Genomic DNA, 16,482 nt, shown 5'->3' with positions numbered 1-16,482 from the left:
AAAAAAAATTAAAATTCAGTCTTTGGAGCACAGATCCCTGTCAAGGAATATGCTTGTTTTATGGCTAATGAAGAGCAAAATACTTAACAATTTACTGCCACCTAATTAGCAGACAATTTGGGATTGGATGAGATAATAATATAACCAACAGTTCCGATCTCTTGGACCACATGAGTCCAAAAGATTGTGGTCACCCACCGTTGGATATTAATCCAATGGTTGAAAAAAGTTTTTTAAAATGAGTGCAAGAGTGAGTGAACCGTTGAATTTACATCCAACGGTGAGTGACCACAAATTTCTTGGACTCCTGTGGTCCAAGAGATCAGGACTGATATAACCAATTACAAGCAGATGTTGACAATATAATTTAATTTAATTTAGTAACCAACGAAGAAAAAGGTATATAAATTAGAATTTTTGTCACCAATGAGATTGGTTTTTCTTGTTCCTACGTAGCCTTGGGAGCATTTCATGTCACATGCATGTAAAGAGCCTTCTTTGGCCCTTTATCGTCTTTTCTTCATGTGACATCAATCCCTGTCAAACTGGTTAGGTGTTGTCTATGATATAATAATCAGTTGATCGATGTTAAACAAGTTAAAAAAGCGTTTCTAGATCTTCTCTTTTCCCTTTTTTTTTCCTTCATTCAAAGATTCAATCTTTGTATTATACAATAAGATGGGCAATCTTTCATTGTTGCTAAGATCATGATAATTCCACAAATCATTCAGTTAGGCACAAAATTCATTTAATGAGCCAAAATAGGAACAATTTATTCTAAAAGACTTTCATATACAAGAGAAGAAATCAAAATCGAACATATTATCTTGATCAACTAACCTAGCCCCTATCTATCAACTTAAACTTAGCTTAGTGCTTTAGAACCCAGTAAAAGGTGAGTAAAGGTGTATTATGATAGGCGCACGAGGCCGCCTTCGGGTTTTGTTCCTTGTTTAAAGTGTGGCATCTTATTCTTATTCTCGAATCGGCATCCAATTGAGGAGGAATTGAGAGCAACCTCACATCACCGACGCGTATTCCACGTGTCACCACCGAGTGGACGATGACGTGGCACCAACAAAAAATGAAAATTTACAGCCCAAAAATTCCGTTCATGCGTAGCGTAAACTCTACAGCAACCTAATCAACTCCAACACCTCCTCCGTCTCCCGTTAACAAACGGCGCCAAGAAAATAAATATATTAATTAATTAATTAAAGGAAGGACAAAAAATAAACTGAAAATTGGAAAAAATGTAAACGAAGCAGGTGACGGAGACAAAGCGGCCGTTGCACGCTACGTCTTCTTCTACTAACGCTTTTGACAACGACATGCCTCTCTCTCTCTTCCTCTCCGCTGCCTCTACGTTCCTTCTGTCTTAGCTCTCTTTCTCTCTCTTCTTCTTCTTCTTCTTCAGACACACAGTTTAGAGAGAGAAACAAATAAGAAAATGCCATTTTAATCCGAAAGCAACCACCATTTCGCTTTCTCTTCCTCTCTCTCGTCTCTCCTCAGGTGCTGTAAATTCAGAGAGAGCGAGAGAGAAAGAGAAGCAGCAAATTCAATTCTGAACCACGCGCGCTCGATTCCGCGAATGCGCTTCATTGCAACTTGAAAGTCTTGTGCTTCCGATTTGTCATCTATAGCTGATTGCTTATGGTAATATTAATGCAAAATTGAATTCGTATTTTCTTTTGTTTTTCAGTGGCTTTGTATTTTCATTTCTGGATTCTGTTTCGATCCATTTTGTCGGTGTTATCGGAGCTTTTGAAAAATTCTTGGTAGATTTCGTCGTTTTCTTTAACTATGAGTATTTTCTGAGATAATTCTCATTCGAATACCACATTTTATTTGTTTATTTGATGATTTGTTTATTTGATTTTCACTGTTTTTGTTGCTCTGATTTGATGCAGATGTATCATGTAATCTGAGCTCAAGCTGTAGACTGATTTGGTTAGCAACAATGCCAGGTACATTAATTCAATGCCTCTGTACTATTCTCAACCAAATCTGATCTTTTTTGTTGTTGTCTGGTCTCAGTTCTCATTTTCTGCGTTTGATAAGTAATTGTAGGAGAAGTAGTTGCGTTTCAAGAAGATGAAAAATCTAGAACTTTTGATTTTGAAACCTCCGAGGACGAGAGGCGGTGGTCTCGCGGCAGATCTCTGAAGAAAAAGACCACGAACGCTTCCTTGAGATTAACAAATAGTCTTAGAAAGCGCCGAAAAAGTGTAGCCAATTGCCGGTACGCGTTGATTTCAATCGAAGATGTTCGGGATGCTGAGGAGGAAGAAGCTGTAATTACGTTTCGTGAGGCATTGGTTGCTAGAGATATGCTCCCGGCTCAGTACGATGATTATCATACAATGCTGAGGTAACTGGATCACTGTAATGATAGTATGTATATCACACAGTGCATATTAATTGGCTAGTTAGATGGATGTTAGAGGAGGCTTCAATACAGCAGCTGTTTTAGTAGCATCACATGCATGTAGTTTGTGATATACAGTATTTTTTGTTGTTGACAGTACTGTAATATCCTATTTAGCTTTAACTTGACCTAATTTGGGTTGATTATGTGAGTCCTACTCTGCCTCTCAACCCTATCTGAAGGTGATAACTTCTGTGGTTTGACATTGATGCACCAATGTAGAAGACCGATTTTATGGTGGATCTATCCAGGAAGAGGGAAACCAATTAAATTCAAAATATCAATGTCCATGAGCTTTTATTGTTTGTTGAAAATGGAGCTTGCATCCAAAAGTATTAATTTACTGATCTTCCCCAGAGGAAATTAAACACAGTACTCTTTTTAATTCTCCTTTTAGCTCTTGCATTTAATCACAAATAAAATAACTAATCCTTGTCTATGCAGATTTTTAAAGGCAAGGAAGTTTGACATTGATAAAGCTGTCCACATGTGGGCAGAAATGCTCAACTGGAGGCAAGAGTTTGGAGTAGAATCTATTGTGAAGGTATAATGTTATAAGAGTCTAGTGATGAACAACAGATGCATGTATTGTTTTTTAATAAACAAAGAAGCTTTTATTGTTAATCCTTATAGACTACAGCGTTCTGAACAAGATTAACCATTTTAATGTCTGTAGTAGCTGAGATTTAATTTCATTTTCAGAATTCTAATGGAGGTGTTGATACAATGATAAATTTTTAGGATTTCGTGTACAGTGAGTATGAAGAGGTTCAGCGTTTTTACCCTCATGGTTATCATGGTGTAGACAAGGAGGGACGGCCTGTTTATATTGAAAGAGTTGGCAAACTTGAACCTAGCAAGCTTATGAATGTCACCACAGTGGACCGGTTTCTAAAATATCATGTCCAAGGTTTTGAGAAAGCCTTTGCTGAGAAGTTTCCTGCATGTTCTATTGCAGCCAAAAGGCATATAGATTCTACAACTACTATACTAGACGTCCAGGGGCTGGTAATTTCTTAACTTACAAATGCACTTATTCAGCTCTGTGCATCATATGTATATTGTGCCATAACTCTACTTATGTCTTTTTGTTATTTTTCTTTATTCTTATGCAGAATTGGGTGAGCTTTGGTAAGGTTGCACATGACATTGTTATGCGCATGCAGAAAATTGATGGTGATAACTATCCTGAGGTAGGTTTATTGTTACATGATGAAACCAACTAATACCATTTAACGAAAATCTATGTATTTATTCTGATGTTAGCTCATTCTCCAGACATTACATCAGATGTTTGTGGTAAATGCTGGTAATGGGTTCAAGCTCCTTTGGAACACAGCAAAAGGCTTTCTTGACCCAAGGACTACTGGAAAGATACATGTACGAGAATATATTTGTGGGTTTTACTTTCATTTTGAAGGTTTTATGAACTATTCATAAGTGCCTCTGCATTGATTCTGCAGGTATTAGGCAACAAATTCAGAAGCAAGTTGTTGGAAGTTATAGACTCAAGGTTAGGACGTCTTACTATCTGTTAAAATGGTTTGTTTTTTGAGTATATAATGACTGTTGGAAATTTTTGGTTCGAGCTACAAAACTTATTTCAGCAACTTTCTCTTTAAACAGTCAACTTCCAGATTTCCTTGGGGGAACTTGCTCGTGTCCAAATGAAGGCGGGTGCCTTAGGTCTGGCAAGGGGCCCTGGAATGATCCAGAGATAGCAAAAGTATGATTCTAGTCGAGTAACAGTGTTGTCACATTTATGCTTGCTATATCAATACTTTGAACTAATAGGCCGATATTTAATGGCTTTTTCTTGCCAAAAAACTTACATCATTACTCAGTATTTGCAGCTGATACACATTGGAGAAACAATGGACTTGAGGAAAATCAATGGTTCTTCTGATGGCAATGATTTAGGAGTCAAACTGATTGCCTCTAAGTCTAAGGTGACTTGAAGACAAATATACCATAGATTATGTCCTTTATTACCTTCTACTCGTGCCATATTTCATGTTACTTGGGTTTACTGTTCAGGTTACAGAAAATGAAATAATATCTGCGCCTGAGTCAGGATCAGAAATGATGACAAGTGTTTCTGGCTTCTTGCAAATGCCGACCTCTCATTCTGACAAGGTAAACTTCTGAAGTTCTTTGCTTGGGTGCCTTATCCTTTAACTTCACTAGTGACCGCATCTTTAATAGCTATTTCATTAATAGCATCTATCTGTCTACTGAGAAATCACTTGTGATTATGACTAACGATATAATCACAAGTTTTATGCTACTTTCCTTGTAATCTTCGCCCCTCTGTAATATTTGAATTCTTCATAGACCAAAATCTATAAAATGTCAATCGATTTTTAACTCTTGCTTCCCACCATATTTTGTCTGATTTGTCTCAGAGGAGGGCAAGTGACTCTGCATCTATCTGCAGCCCAGTTGAACTTGGCAGTGCTGCTGGAAGAACGGAAGTTGTTAATTCAAGTTCAACAAGTAGGTGATCATCAGTCATTATCATATTGCCTAGATTTACTCATATAGTGATTGACCAATTTTCTAATCATGCCTCTGACCTGGTTTACAGCCCTTTTTTTGTGTGGGAAATAACGATTATTATATTATTTGGTGAAAACAACAAGAATAACATTGAAAAAAAGTAGAGGTAAACCAGTAGGGCTGGCCAGGCTGGTTTTGAATTCCCAAGCCAGTCCAAATTTTAGGCAGGGACTGCAGCTGAATTTCCCTTTAAATAGGAAAAGATAATAAGGTTCACTGCTGTATTGTAGTTAGTTTCTCATTAGAGTTGCCTAAGTTTTAATTTTCAGTGCAGATTCTTTCATTCACTGGAATCGTAAATACTGGGAGGGTGTGGTTATGCAAGGATGCTTTTACATGTTCTTAACTTGTTCTTGACAGGTAATTCACTTGTGAATTTCACTCCGGGAAGGCCGCTGAAGTCATTCATTCCACGTGGAGCGAGTTTAATTATTCAATTCACACTAAAAATATTAGCATGTATATTTCTTGTATTCCCAAGGCTGTGGAGAATATTTGCCGCACGTCATGAAGAGAACCGCTTAAAAAGTTCATGCGAACCACTGCTGCTTGCAAATTCAAGTTCTCAGGAACAGCACATTTCACAGGGAATAGAAGTAGACCCTCTCTGGCAGAGGCTGCAGCAATTAGAAGGGTTGGTTACCGAGTTGATTAACAAACCTACAAAAATTCCTCCAGAGAAAGAAGACATGCTTCATGAATCTTTGAGTCGTATTAAATCTATAGAATATGACTTACAGAAGACAAAGAAAGTAAGACAACCTTTTTTGTTGTAACCATGGTTTACACCAAACTACTTCTACCAATCAGGTATGGAGTTGACTACTAAAACCAAGAGCTTTTCTTGCAGGCATTGCTTGCAACTGCATCAAAACAAGTGGAGCTTGCTGAGTCACTGGAAAGTTTAAAGGAAGACAGCTCCACTGTAAGTTCCTATTAACCATGGGGATAAGTTGAATTTTGTTTATAAACATGGATAAATTTTGAATCTCTAATTCCTTGTATGCAGTTGGCTTGTATTCTTATGACCAATTCTTATCACTTGACAACTTGAATATGCTATTAAACATTGCAGGGATCCAACTCTTGTTGGCCAAGAAGTTGCAGTTATAATCACAACCCGGGAAGATGAGCACTAGTTTCTTGGAACAAAAGGCTACTGAATTGCCGGCCAACAATGCCTGTTGACTCAACCAATGCAATCATTACCACATCTGAGTTCACCGATCCAGTTCTAATGGGATTGTCATTTAAGGTGACTTATCTCTTCCTTCTTATGTTGATACAAGATTATCGACTCTCTCTCTGTCTCTCTCTGTGTTCATCTTCTTGTTTCTATCTTTTTTTTCACAGGTTTTTTGTAGTTGGCGGTTGAAAGTAGTTATGAGTGAAGAGTAAAGAGAATAAAGTTGTTGATTGGGGTCATGGAACTCCTATTTTCAGAGAAAAAACCGTGTTCATAACCTTCTTGCTGTTTGTGTACATAGTACGACCAATTTTCTCTTTTTCCCCCTTTGTGACTGATACTGTAATACTTGACCTTTTTGCATTTTATAGGAATAGCAAAATTCACAAAAGCAGATTTTACATCTACAGTGTATGAGAGCCAAGTCAATATTAGAAGCTCAGGCTGTATTAAGATAAAGTTTTTGCTCACAATTTGATATTTTAGCATATTAAGAGCATCCAATGGTAAGTCTTCCCCGTCGTTCAAGCTCGTAAAGCATGGCAACTACTGCGGAGTCAAATGAACTATTCTTATCAGCTCTAGGCTCTCCTCTGCATACAATAGTGCCAAAGTTGGGTATCTGCAAGCTGATGTCTGAAACAAAACTGCTGAAACCTTTTCTCTTTTCAGAGCCCTCACCAAATTCTATTGGGGTTCTGCATGAGGAAGACACTAGTTAGTTAAACCCATAGGAAAATAGTACTAACTGAGAAAGTAAGAGAAGTAGAGTTTCTTCTATTTTTCTCGGTCAAAAGAGAGTAGAAGTTTCGTTTGAAGGATTTTAACCACCTTGATTTATCCTCTGTTGGTGTAAATTCAGGCCTTCGCCACTGCAATTTCTGGCATAGTTCGTAGAGCATTTTCCGAGGTTCACCTTTTCTTGTATCGATCGAATCAATAACTGCAAACAAGAACCAATAGCAAATAAATCAGAATAACTATGTATCTTGTTTCTTTATTGAAAAACTAAAATGAAATGCATTTGTGGCACTAACCAGGTAAGCCTGAGTTTCCAATGTTGTCACCGAAGACTTTGTTGGAACAGCCATTGGCTGGTGTAGAGTCTACTCTTGACTCTGCAGATGATAACATTTGAGTCATGTTTTCGTTTGTATGCATGATTGGCTTTGAAGAACCATCATCAGTTAAGTTGCTGCTGGTATCAATATTCACGTCTTTGGATGATAAATCATCCAAATGCTCACGTTCAAGTTTTCTCCTTTTAGAATCAAACTGGACATAAGATATGTCTCTGCTCCTCTGCTGCATTGAAAGTAACATACTAGGTGGTGAGAAGCCAACACTAATCCGAGACATAAGGCAAATGTTATAATGAACAATATCTTACCAAGTAACCCTCAAACTTCTTCAACAATTGACGAGCTGCTCTCTGTTTTGCAGCTTTTGCTTTCCGTTCGTATCCTTTTCCAACCAAAATAACATCTTCCAGCTGCAAACTCAGCTCTGCATTGACAATTGCATCCTCTTTAGTAAGTGTTTCTTTCACGAAGTACCCAAGAGAATCACATCGTTCCTTCAATTTACGTAGCGGGTCTAATTGAAGACTTGAAGGGGTCACGATCGGAGATAATAGTGGTTTAAAAACCCTCCAAACTTCATCAAGATCAAGCTTGCTATCAATTAGTATAGCCCCTGCTATACTCTCCACCATGTCACCAAGAGCCTGTATCAGACAAGAGCATTACCATTAAACAATACATAATTAGAGGCATAACATCACACTAACGCAAAGCAGCAAACTGTTTAAAACTTTGAAAGCCAAATAGTCTTACCTTTGGACCTTTTATCTCTTCCAGTAAGCTGGTGTTGTTAAGAGCTTCTGTACACAACTTCTCATACTCTGTGATATGACTCAGAAGTAACCCAGAGCAATGTTGAAGATGTGGGTGAAGGTTTCTTCTTACAGCAGCTCGAGCAAAGCTTTCATTGCTAACAGCAGCTGAACGCAAGTCAGTCAGCTCTCCTGGATCGACATCTGTGTGGCTATGATAGAGATGCTGTGTGATTAGAACATCCAACACCGCATCGCCAAGAAATTCAAGCCTCTGTCAATAATTCAAGAAGCAAAAGTGAGCTTTTATGTGGATCCCTTTATTTGAAAAGAGAATAGAACAAACTACTATGTCCAGAAAGAATCAGTGGCAACCTGGTAACAGTAGCTGGCACCTAGTTTTTGCTGAGAGGCATGTGTTATGGCCTCCTGTAACAGACCCTTGACAGAAAATTTGTAGCCAAGCTTCGACTCCAAGGCAGCAATTTGATCATTTTTCGGAATGTAGGATCGCAGGGATGCCCTCGTAATGGCTTCAATGGTTAATGAGAATTCCAATTCAGAATCAATACCAAGCCACTTCATCACATGAAGTGCAGCAAACAATCCTTCACCCACATAGTAGGCGCCAATGAGGGCCTCAACACAATCAGCTATGGTTTTTGAGTTCATCCATCTGTGACCTCTATCACAGAACTTTCCAACCTTAACAGGAGCTTTAGTTTGAAATCTGCTGTCCAAAGGTACTTCTAAAGTATTCACTCCACACTTACATGGATCAGGAAATCTAGAATGCTGCCCTGGAGCAGCCCAACGGCGTGGTTCAAATGCACCGTCTCGTATGTATCCCTGCCAAATAAGAAATAAATTCTTTGTTCATAAAATTATCCAGAAAAGATAAACACAGAAAAATGACTGTATTTATGTTCATGAATTCAGCAATGTGAAAATAAATTATAGCTTGAAATATCTAGGGCATAAAGAAAGGAGAGAAGATCCAAAACCTGTATGTTGCGTTCTGTTCCTAGTTTATGCAGGTTTGCATTACAAATAGCCCTTGTGCGTCGAGCAGTTAATTGCCCTTCATGTTTCTCGGGATATTTAAGAAAAAGGTGGGAGCTCACAACATACTTGAGAACTGAATCTCCAAGAAACTCCAGCCGTTCCAATGAGAAATTTTCACAACACCTAAGTGTTGTGAGTGCTTGTAGAATCTAATCGCAAAACATTTTGTATTAGATTCCTTATAGTACCGAATGATAGCAAATTACGTTCATATTGGAATCAAATAATAGAACTAACCAATGAACTTGATATTTTAATGTTTCCCGATTTGCCATTGATCTCCTCTCTAAGCTGGCTAGCTAACATTAGTGACTCCAAACGGTACATTAATGATGGTAGCAAGTAAAATGATCTGAGAACATCTACTCGAAAATCAATACTAACTAAGACCTCAGGTGGCATGTGAACATGAGCTTGTGGCTTTATCTCAGCAGAATGACCATCTTTTGATGCAGCACCTGCTCAATTTGGATTCATCAAAGAAAGAAAAGAAACATTTCGAGAAAAGATCACATACCGCATTGGATGAGGAAATATGTAAAACAAAGCTCCAAGTGTACAACTTAACAAACCTTCAGCACCAAGCAGGTTATGGGGATTATGACTTTGCTTTAAACGTAACAGCGGCTGTCCAGGATACACAAGGACAATCCCATACCTGAACATGTTCGTGTTAACAGCAAGTTATATATGGTAAGTCAGGGAGAAAATTTTAATAAGCAAGACAGATTGTAGAGGGTCACATATCACCTACTTTGTTTTGAAGTACTCAGCATAGCTGTATTCTAATGAGGCAGCATCAACAGTTTCCTCAAAGGGACTTTCAGCAGATTCGCTACTAATGACTTCAACGATTGAATAGATTCTTCCCGTGTGAGTAGCCAATACTAACAAATTTTGGAGATTATGAAAATCAATTGAAGTATTAGCAAAGTGGATTAGATCTGAAGCCATGCACTCTGTCATGGATGAACCAGTCATAGAAAGTGATAAGTTTCCTTGATCACCGTTAAAATGCTCAGGACCCACGGAATAGTTTTTCTTCAAAAACTCTACCACATTAGCACAAGAACTGATTCCTATCCAATTCACTCTCCAAGGATTGGTATTAGAAGTGTCCAATGTCTCAATTGGTAAAAGCAAATACATATATGATGAGCTCCATAGTGATTTTGTTTCTGTCTGAAGTAAAAACTCTCTCTTTGTCCCCTCTGATTCGGATCCCAAAAACAATCTCCCAAACAAGCCATTAAAGAAAAATTCTTGAAAGCACTTAGCTTGCATTACCTGGTTAGAAAATAGGCAGCATAGAATTACAGAAAGTGATTTCTAAAACTATATTCAAATTTTAAATAACGGAAGAAGAAACTGGGGAGTTAATATAACAAGCTTACCTCTTTTGCACTCAGGTGCATTTTTCCACAAGAAGAAACAGAAGATTTAACCATCCTTGAAATCAATTGAAGATCCACTTCAATATTTTGCACATCATTATCAAGCTTTGACTCAATCAGTAGAACAAATCCCGAGTATGTCTCATTAATATTACAGAAGTAGTCAAATTTATAGGCCTCAAAAATTTCACCATCAAGTTTTTCTCCCCAAGTTCCACATAACGCACGAATGCAAGTCGTTCCATGCAGTTCTTTCCTTTTGGTTGTTCCTTACATAAAATAAAATAAAATAAAAACCCTCGGATAATGATAATGACCAATAACAAATTTATAATAGTACAAAAACTATAAGTTGTAGATAGTCTTCTCTTGAAAGCCAAAAAATTAGGTTCATGCATACACATACCTGCACCTGCAGATGATTCTTTGCTTTTTGTAATGAGATCATTTTCTAGAGGCTCTTTGATAAGTGGGAGAAGATGATCATCCAAGGCTCCCATTTCATGGAGCATTTTACAAGCTTCCAAGCATACGAGCTGCTTTGATAAATGAGTGTTGCTGCTCAGAGGACCAACAGTTGTTTGAAAAACTGCATTAGGAGGTAATGTTATTTTGCACTGGTACAACCCTTCAGACATTTCGAAGTCGAAAGTTGGCTTTGGAATAAAGTACCTACATTTTGCAATAACCATGTAGAAAATGTAGAAGAACAATTACTCAAATGAATAATAGAACTTGTGACAAGGGAAAATATCCGTACTTATCGCCAGGGAGCTTTTCGCAGTATCGATGTATGAGACTGACACTAGAATCGGCTGTAACTGATGCTCCAGTAGCATTTACATAATATACTTTTGTTTCCTCAAAATTACAATTTCTTAAAATGCATACTTCAGGGTCTCTGTTTCTTGACGTCTCTGTCATTGAATACTCGCTCCTGATGATGTCAAATACTTGATCTATTTGTTTCTTGTTGCCCCTGTAAATATATGCCAAAAACAATCTTAGTAGACTTAAAATGACTTTTATATAAAACAAAAAAAACAAAAAAAGTAGCCTTCACCTTTCAAGCATTAAGATGAACTGAGAATCGCTTGTTCGACATCGTCCTCGGGACTGGACATAACTACGGACTGTCTTGGGCAGGTCGAAACGGATTACACAGGAACAGCTTGGGACATGAATTCCCTCCTCAACTACATCAGTGGCAAATAATAGGTTGACCTGATAGAAGGGTTTCCTCACTCATTATATGGTTTTTAAACACACAAAAGCTTCATATAAATTGATATCTGTCATGTTAAAGATTAGGTACCTTCCCAGAGCGAAATGATTCCAAAGTTTCCTTTTGCAACTTTGGTGCAACTGCACCAACTGATTTGTTACTTCCGGTCAAATATGAAACCGTGAAATGAGATAAGCATGGTACTTTCTTAACATATCTTTCAATTACATTGGCTGTAATAATTCTCTCTACAAAGATGAGGCATGGAACTTGGCTACCACTTCTGCAATGGCAAAGCAGGCTGATCAATTGACTTTATAAGAAAATTAAAAGGACTTTACCAGTGAAGTAATTCTATTTACCCAAATGATTGGAAAATTTGTAAAAGTTCATGCAGCTTGGGAGATATGTAGCCCAAATCGTGTGCCTTTATATAGTCAAACTCAAAATCTGTACAAATGTTATTGCCTGAGCAGTGTGAAGGAAGTATATCAGTAAAGAACTATTATAATTTATATCATAAGAAGAACTAAATATCAATCCAAAATTAGGATACAAACTCACCGAGCTGCATACTAGGTTGAAGAAATCCTTCAATTATATGTAAGACTTCATCGAGAAAATATTTCAACTTCAAAGAACTTCCTCTATAAAATTGGGACTCTTCTTCGACATCGAAGGCATTCTCTAGACAGACTTTAACAGCCTACAAAAAAGGTATTATCGTGTAAAAGTACGAAATCAGAACAAAAAAATGAAGATCTGAAAAAAAGATTGAAAATAGGAAGCACCACTAGTGACTCGTCCTTGAGTTATAATTATAGGAAGCTCCACTAGTGACTTGTCTTTGAGTCAAGTAAATGATTATTGGAAGCTCCATCAGTGACATATCTTTCTAGAAAAACCTTTCTTAGAATTGCTTATATGGTTTGAATCCACTCATAACATTAAGAAAACCCAGGAACGTACAGAGCTTTGGTTTTAAACCTTACTCAAATAGTGGCTGTTAAAGTCTGTCTAGAGAATGCCTCCGACGTCGAAGAAGAGCCATTCTCTTCTACTGTAAAATTGAGACTCTTCTTCGACATCGGAGGCATTCTTTAGACAGACTTAAGTTTAAGCAAGGTAAGAACGTCACGATGTGAGTAAAGTTTAAAACTGAAGCTCTGTTCGTTCATGGTTTTCTTAATGTTCTGAGTGGATTCAAACCATATAAGTAATTCTAAAAAAGAGTTTTCTACCAAGGGAAAAAATTTTAAATGAGAGAAGAAAAAAAGAAAAAAAAAAAGAAAAAAGAGGAACACACCAAACAGATCACATTCCTCCTTTTATTTTTCTTTATTTTTTTGCTTTTCAGTTTGTACTTAGCTAGAGAACAACCATACCTCATATGCGCATATGAGCCCAAGGTCATTAAGGCAATATAAAATCTTCATGTAGTCATTGGACATCCGCTTTCTCAGCATCTTTATTTTATCATCAATGTCCTGGTAGTACTGGTACTGACTTGGCACTTCCCTTTGCAACTCTAACATAGAAGCATACTGTCCATGCAGTTAAATACCTCTTAGCATTCCCATAAGTACATAAGTGAAAGCTAAGACTGAATAACATTTTTTTTATAGCAAAAACATATACTGTATATCCTTTGGCATGAAATATTTGATATGATGCAGGACTACCTTAGACCACAAAGCTTCCATCTCGCCTTTCAGACCCAAATTCATGAGTAACCATGTTTTCTCATAAAATCTACAAGTTTGGACTGTTGAGGGAATATATGCTTCAATTTCTGCCCTGTCTTCTATAGCATAAACCTTTACCAGCACATATCAAGATACATAGACATTTAGAGGCTAATTTTCATAATAAGTAGGGAATAATCATGACATGAAAAACTCAAAATACCTGAGAATCCAAGATGCTTTCCAGTGCTGATATTTGATTCTCACAGTCCATGGTGGATGAGACACCTGATATGTAGAGAAGGTTGTCTTCATAATTTTGCATAGCATATTGTAAAATAACACTAGCTTGATAATGAACATGCAGCAAATTGTAATAATGTATAAGATTGTAAAGAGCATAAGAAAAAATCTCATCCCCTCATTATGGGATGATTTTTGGTGATAATAAGTGAGAATCTTTGAGTGAGGTTCAAGATTTCTCAAATTGTGGTGAATGCAATGTTTTGTATTAACCACATTGAAGGCATGTAGAGAATTGAGTTCACCTATCTGTGCCAACAAAACATCAGATAATCGTATGCAGAAACACAAATATCTTACCTTTTCTTATAACAGGGGATGCTGTCATTCCAAAAATCTTTGGCCTGTTGCCGGATGTATGATAAAATTCCTTCTCCAAAAGATGATTCTAATCATTTAAGTGTATTCACATTATTTGAATAAAATAAAATTAAAAGTGGGAGACGTTTAGCAACTACCTTCATTATTTTTGTATAGGGATGATTGCCAGTAGCACGATGGGATTCATCAAAGATCAGTAAGCAAAACATTTCTAAGCTCAAGAATGCATTCCTCAAGGCATCCAAGAGAATTTGCGGTGTCATCACCAGTATCTACAAGATAAGAAGAAGAAGAAAAATCAGTAGTTCTAAATCTCAGAAATACCATCATATGTACTTGAAAAACTGATTAAGCATCACTTGGATAATACTGAATAAATTTTTAATCTAACTAAAAAAGAATATCAAAATACTGACATAAAATGCACAAACAAAGAATAGTCTAAGAAATGGTAACTAACATTGAGATCCATAACAATTCCATGCTACACTGAAATGGAGAGTTTTCTTGTCCCTTTATGTTATTTCTTTTAAAAAAACACCCAAAACTTTATTTCATTATTTGAGTTATAGAGGAAGAGAAACCTACATCATGTGTTTGAACTTCCATTTCCCAACAGCTCCTACTCCATTCATCCACTCCCTTGGCTCCATAGTAATCTCCCACTTCAAGAGTTGTAGAATCTTTGATAACCTTGGATTGCTGTTAACAACAAGGCACTAATTCAGCATTTCAATGATAAAAGGCCCCTAAACACTACATGTATGTATATACATAGAATATTGCAACAGCAGAAGTGATAATTGCCTGAGTGACAAGATTAACGGTTGGAGCCAAGAAAATCATCAGCTTTCTTTTGCCGTTGGACTTGATCATATCTTTAGAAATGTGTTTGATTAGCATCACAGCTATCATGGTCTTCCCAGCACCGGTTTCCAACACCGCAATCGTGTTCTTTCGCTTTGCAACTTCAAACACTTTCACTTGGTAGCTGTACACAGACACAGACACATACACAAACCTTTCAGAGTTTCTACCTTTGAAAAAACAAACATGTTAACAAAGGGTAAAAGGAGAAGAGGGAAAACCTTCTGGGGATGAAATGGTTGGGATTTGGAGGAGATTGTGTTTTCTCAGGTGAATGATCAAGAGCAGTGAGGCCCATTTCAGGATGAGAGTGCTCCATGTTAGGGAAGCTTGAAGCTTTGAAGAATGTATAGTTTGAGTTTTTGTGTAGCAAAGTAAAAATGATTCCCTCTTTTATTTTTTGGTGAAATTTTAAACGAAAAACTGGTTCCCTTGCATTGCCATCAATATAACCCATGATTCTCTCTCTGTTCTGTATCTTCCTGTCCCAACTTTATCTGATATCTTTGACTCTCTCTGTGTCAACATAGTAATTACATGAAAGGAAGAACAAAAGCTTGCACTTTTCTTATGTCCAAAACAAGCAACAGAAGCATTTTTAAATGCAACAAACGTGTGTGGTCCCCGTCCCCCCCATCACCCAAAAAAGGAAACCAAAATGCGTGAATTGGGATTATTTAACTGTTGGGGGATAAAAGGCCAAGTATTCTTTTTAAAGAAACAGATGAAAGTAATTTCTGCATAAATTTTTTCTCAGTTGCAATTTATTCATATTTTTTATAATAAAAAAAAATTTATTGCGTTACAATGTGTTGAAAAAGGATCACATCAATGTGGACGAAAGATGATCACTTCTCATATGTCCCCTTTTTTTTTTTGATGAAAAAAGGGGGGCAAAAACTCCAGAAAACAACCTACACCAGCAAATCAGTAGGAACTAGCCTACTTTTCATATGTTCCTTTGGTTTCCTGTTTCTTAAGATATATCTATCCTTTGTACCCTTTTCTAATCTACCGAATGAAAATTTTCTAATATGCCCTTCGCTATCTTTGGACCAGAAACTAAGCATGAAATAACAATAAAATGGTCTTTTTTTTACCAATTAGAGTGCGGAAATTCGAATTCGAAACTTCTTTTTATATTGGAAAGAAAAATATCACTAAATCAAGAACTAGTTTAAAATTTCTCTTTGTTGTACTATACGCAACATAAATAAATGTAACATCTTACAAACTACATGTAAAAAAATCAGACAATTTAATACAAAAACAATAAATTATAAAATAAAATTAAAATCACAATATGGGGCCCCACATAGAACTTGAATCATATTATATATCCAATCCAATTCAATCATTTGACCTTGGAAAAAAAAAAATTCAATCATTTGACGTTGCACTTGTTTAACTTCGGGTTCGAATTGCGGGTCTTTCCGTACAAATAAAGCCCAAATAGTCTTTTTAAAATGTCAAATACGGGTTCGGATCCATTGACTTAAACTTAAGGAAAATGCTAGGGAGACCAACTTTAGATACCAACTTGTGTACCAACTCTCTAATAGAGTGTGGGACCCATTGTATTGGTGGGCTCCACCTCTATTAGAGAGTTCGA

The 16,482-nt window shown here is 36.9% G+C and overlaps 2 protein-coding genes and 1 long non-coding RNA gene across 5 annotated transcripts in view; 1 reads left to right on the top strand and 2 right to left on the bottom strand.

Moving 5' to 3' along the window:
- LOC18766545 (phosphatidylinositol/phosphatidylcholine transfer protein SFH9) lies at positions 1,140-6,579 on the top strand. 3 transcript variants are annotated; one of them, XM_020570603.1, is made up of 16 exons: positions 1,140-1,659; positions 1,914-1,970; positions 2,065-2,374; positions 2,876-2,975; positions 3,173-3,439; positions 3,547-3,624; positions 3,710-3,811; positions 3,895-3,944; positions 4,058-4,157; positions 4,276-4,380; positions 4,469-4,567; positions 4,837-4,927; positions 5,351-5,742; positions 5,841-5,915; positions 6,066-6,245; positions 6,344-6,579. In XM_020570603.1, exons 2-15 carry the CDS (start codon positions 1,964-1,966, stop codon positions 6,120-6,122), a joined length of 1,833 nt encoding a protein of 610 aa, XP_020426192.1. In that variant the 5' UTR covers positions 1,140-1,659; positions 1,914-1,963; the 3' UTR covers positions 6,123-6,245; positions 6,344-6,579. The 3 variants fall into 3 exon arrangements, with proteins under 3 accessions (XP_020426192.1, XP_020426194.1, XP_020426193.1); XM_020570605.1 differs by having other exon boundaries at positions 1,143-1,659; positions 4,285-4,380; XM_020570604.1 differs by having other exon boundaries at positions 1,144-1,659; positions 2,074-2,374.
- Positions 6,515-15,189, bottom strand: LOC18767331 (endoribonuclease Dicer homolog 3a). Its single transcript, XM_020553590.1, has 25 exons — positions 15,092-15,189; positions 14,811-14,994; positions 14,592-14,705; positions 14,141-14,275; positions 13,983-14,052; positions 13,603-13,667; positions 13,377-13,511; positions 13,080-13,238; positions 12,271-12,400; positions 12,057-12,162; positions 11,785-11,977; positions 11,533-11,693; positions 11,230-11,448; positions 10,876-11,141; positions 10,470-10,738; positions 9,830-10,362; positions 9,648-9,733; positions 9,313-9,533; positions 9,015-9,224; positions 8,386-8,859; positions 8,012-8,284; positions 7,567-7,902; positions 7,214-7,481; positions 7,008-7,119; positions 6,515-6,874 (listed from the first exon to the last, which is right to left on the bottom strand). The coding sequence occupies exons 1-25, from the start codon at positions 15,187-15,189 to the stop codon at positions 6,667-6,669; spliced, it is 5,025 nt and encodes a 1,674-aa protein (XP_020409179.1). The 3' UTR covers positions 6,515-6,666.
- The window catches only part of LOC109950539, a 1,816-nt gene continuing 1,522 nt past the window's right edge, over positions 16,189-16,482 (bottom strand). Inside the window, exon 2 of the long non-coding RNA XR_002272768.1 lies at positions 16,189-16,364. This is a non-coding gene — a long non-coding RNA (uncharacterized LOC109950539). The remainder of the gene's footprint in view (positions 16,365-16,482) is intronic.

This window comes from Prunus persica, chromosome G8 (assembly GCF_000346465.2).
Source record: "Prunus persica cultivar Lovell chromosome G8, Prunus_persica_NCBIv2, whole genome shotgun sequence".
NCBI classification, from domain to species: Eukaryota; Viridiplantae; Streptophyta; class Magnoliopsida; order Rosales; family Rosaceae; genus Prunus; species Prunus persica.
The sequence above is the reverse complement of the archived record's forward strand: the minus strand, read 5'-3'. Positions and strand labels throughout refer to the sequence as shown.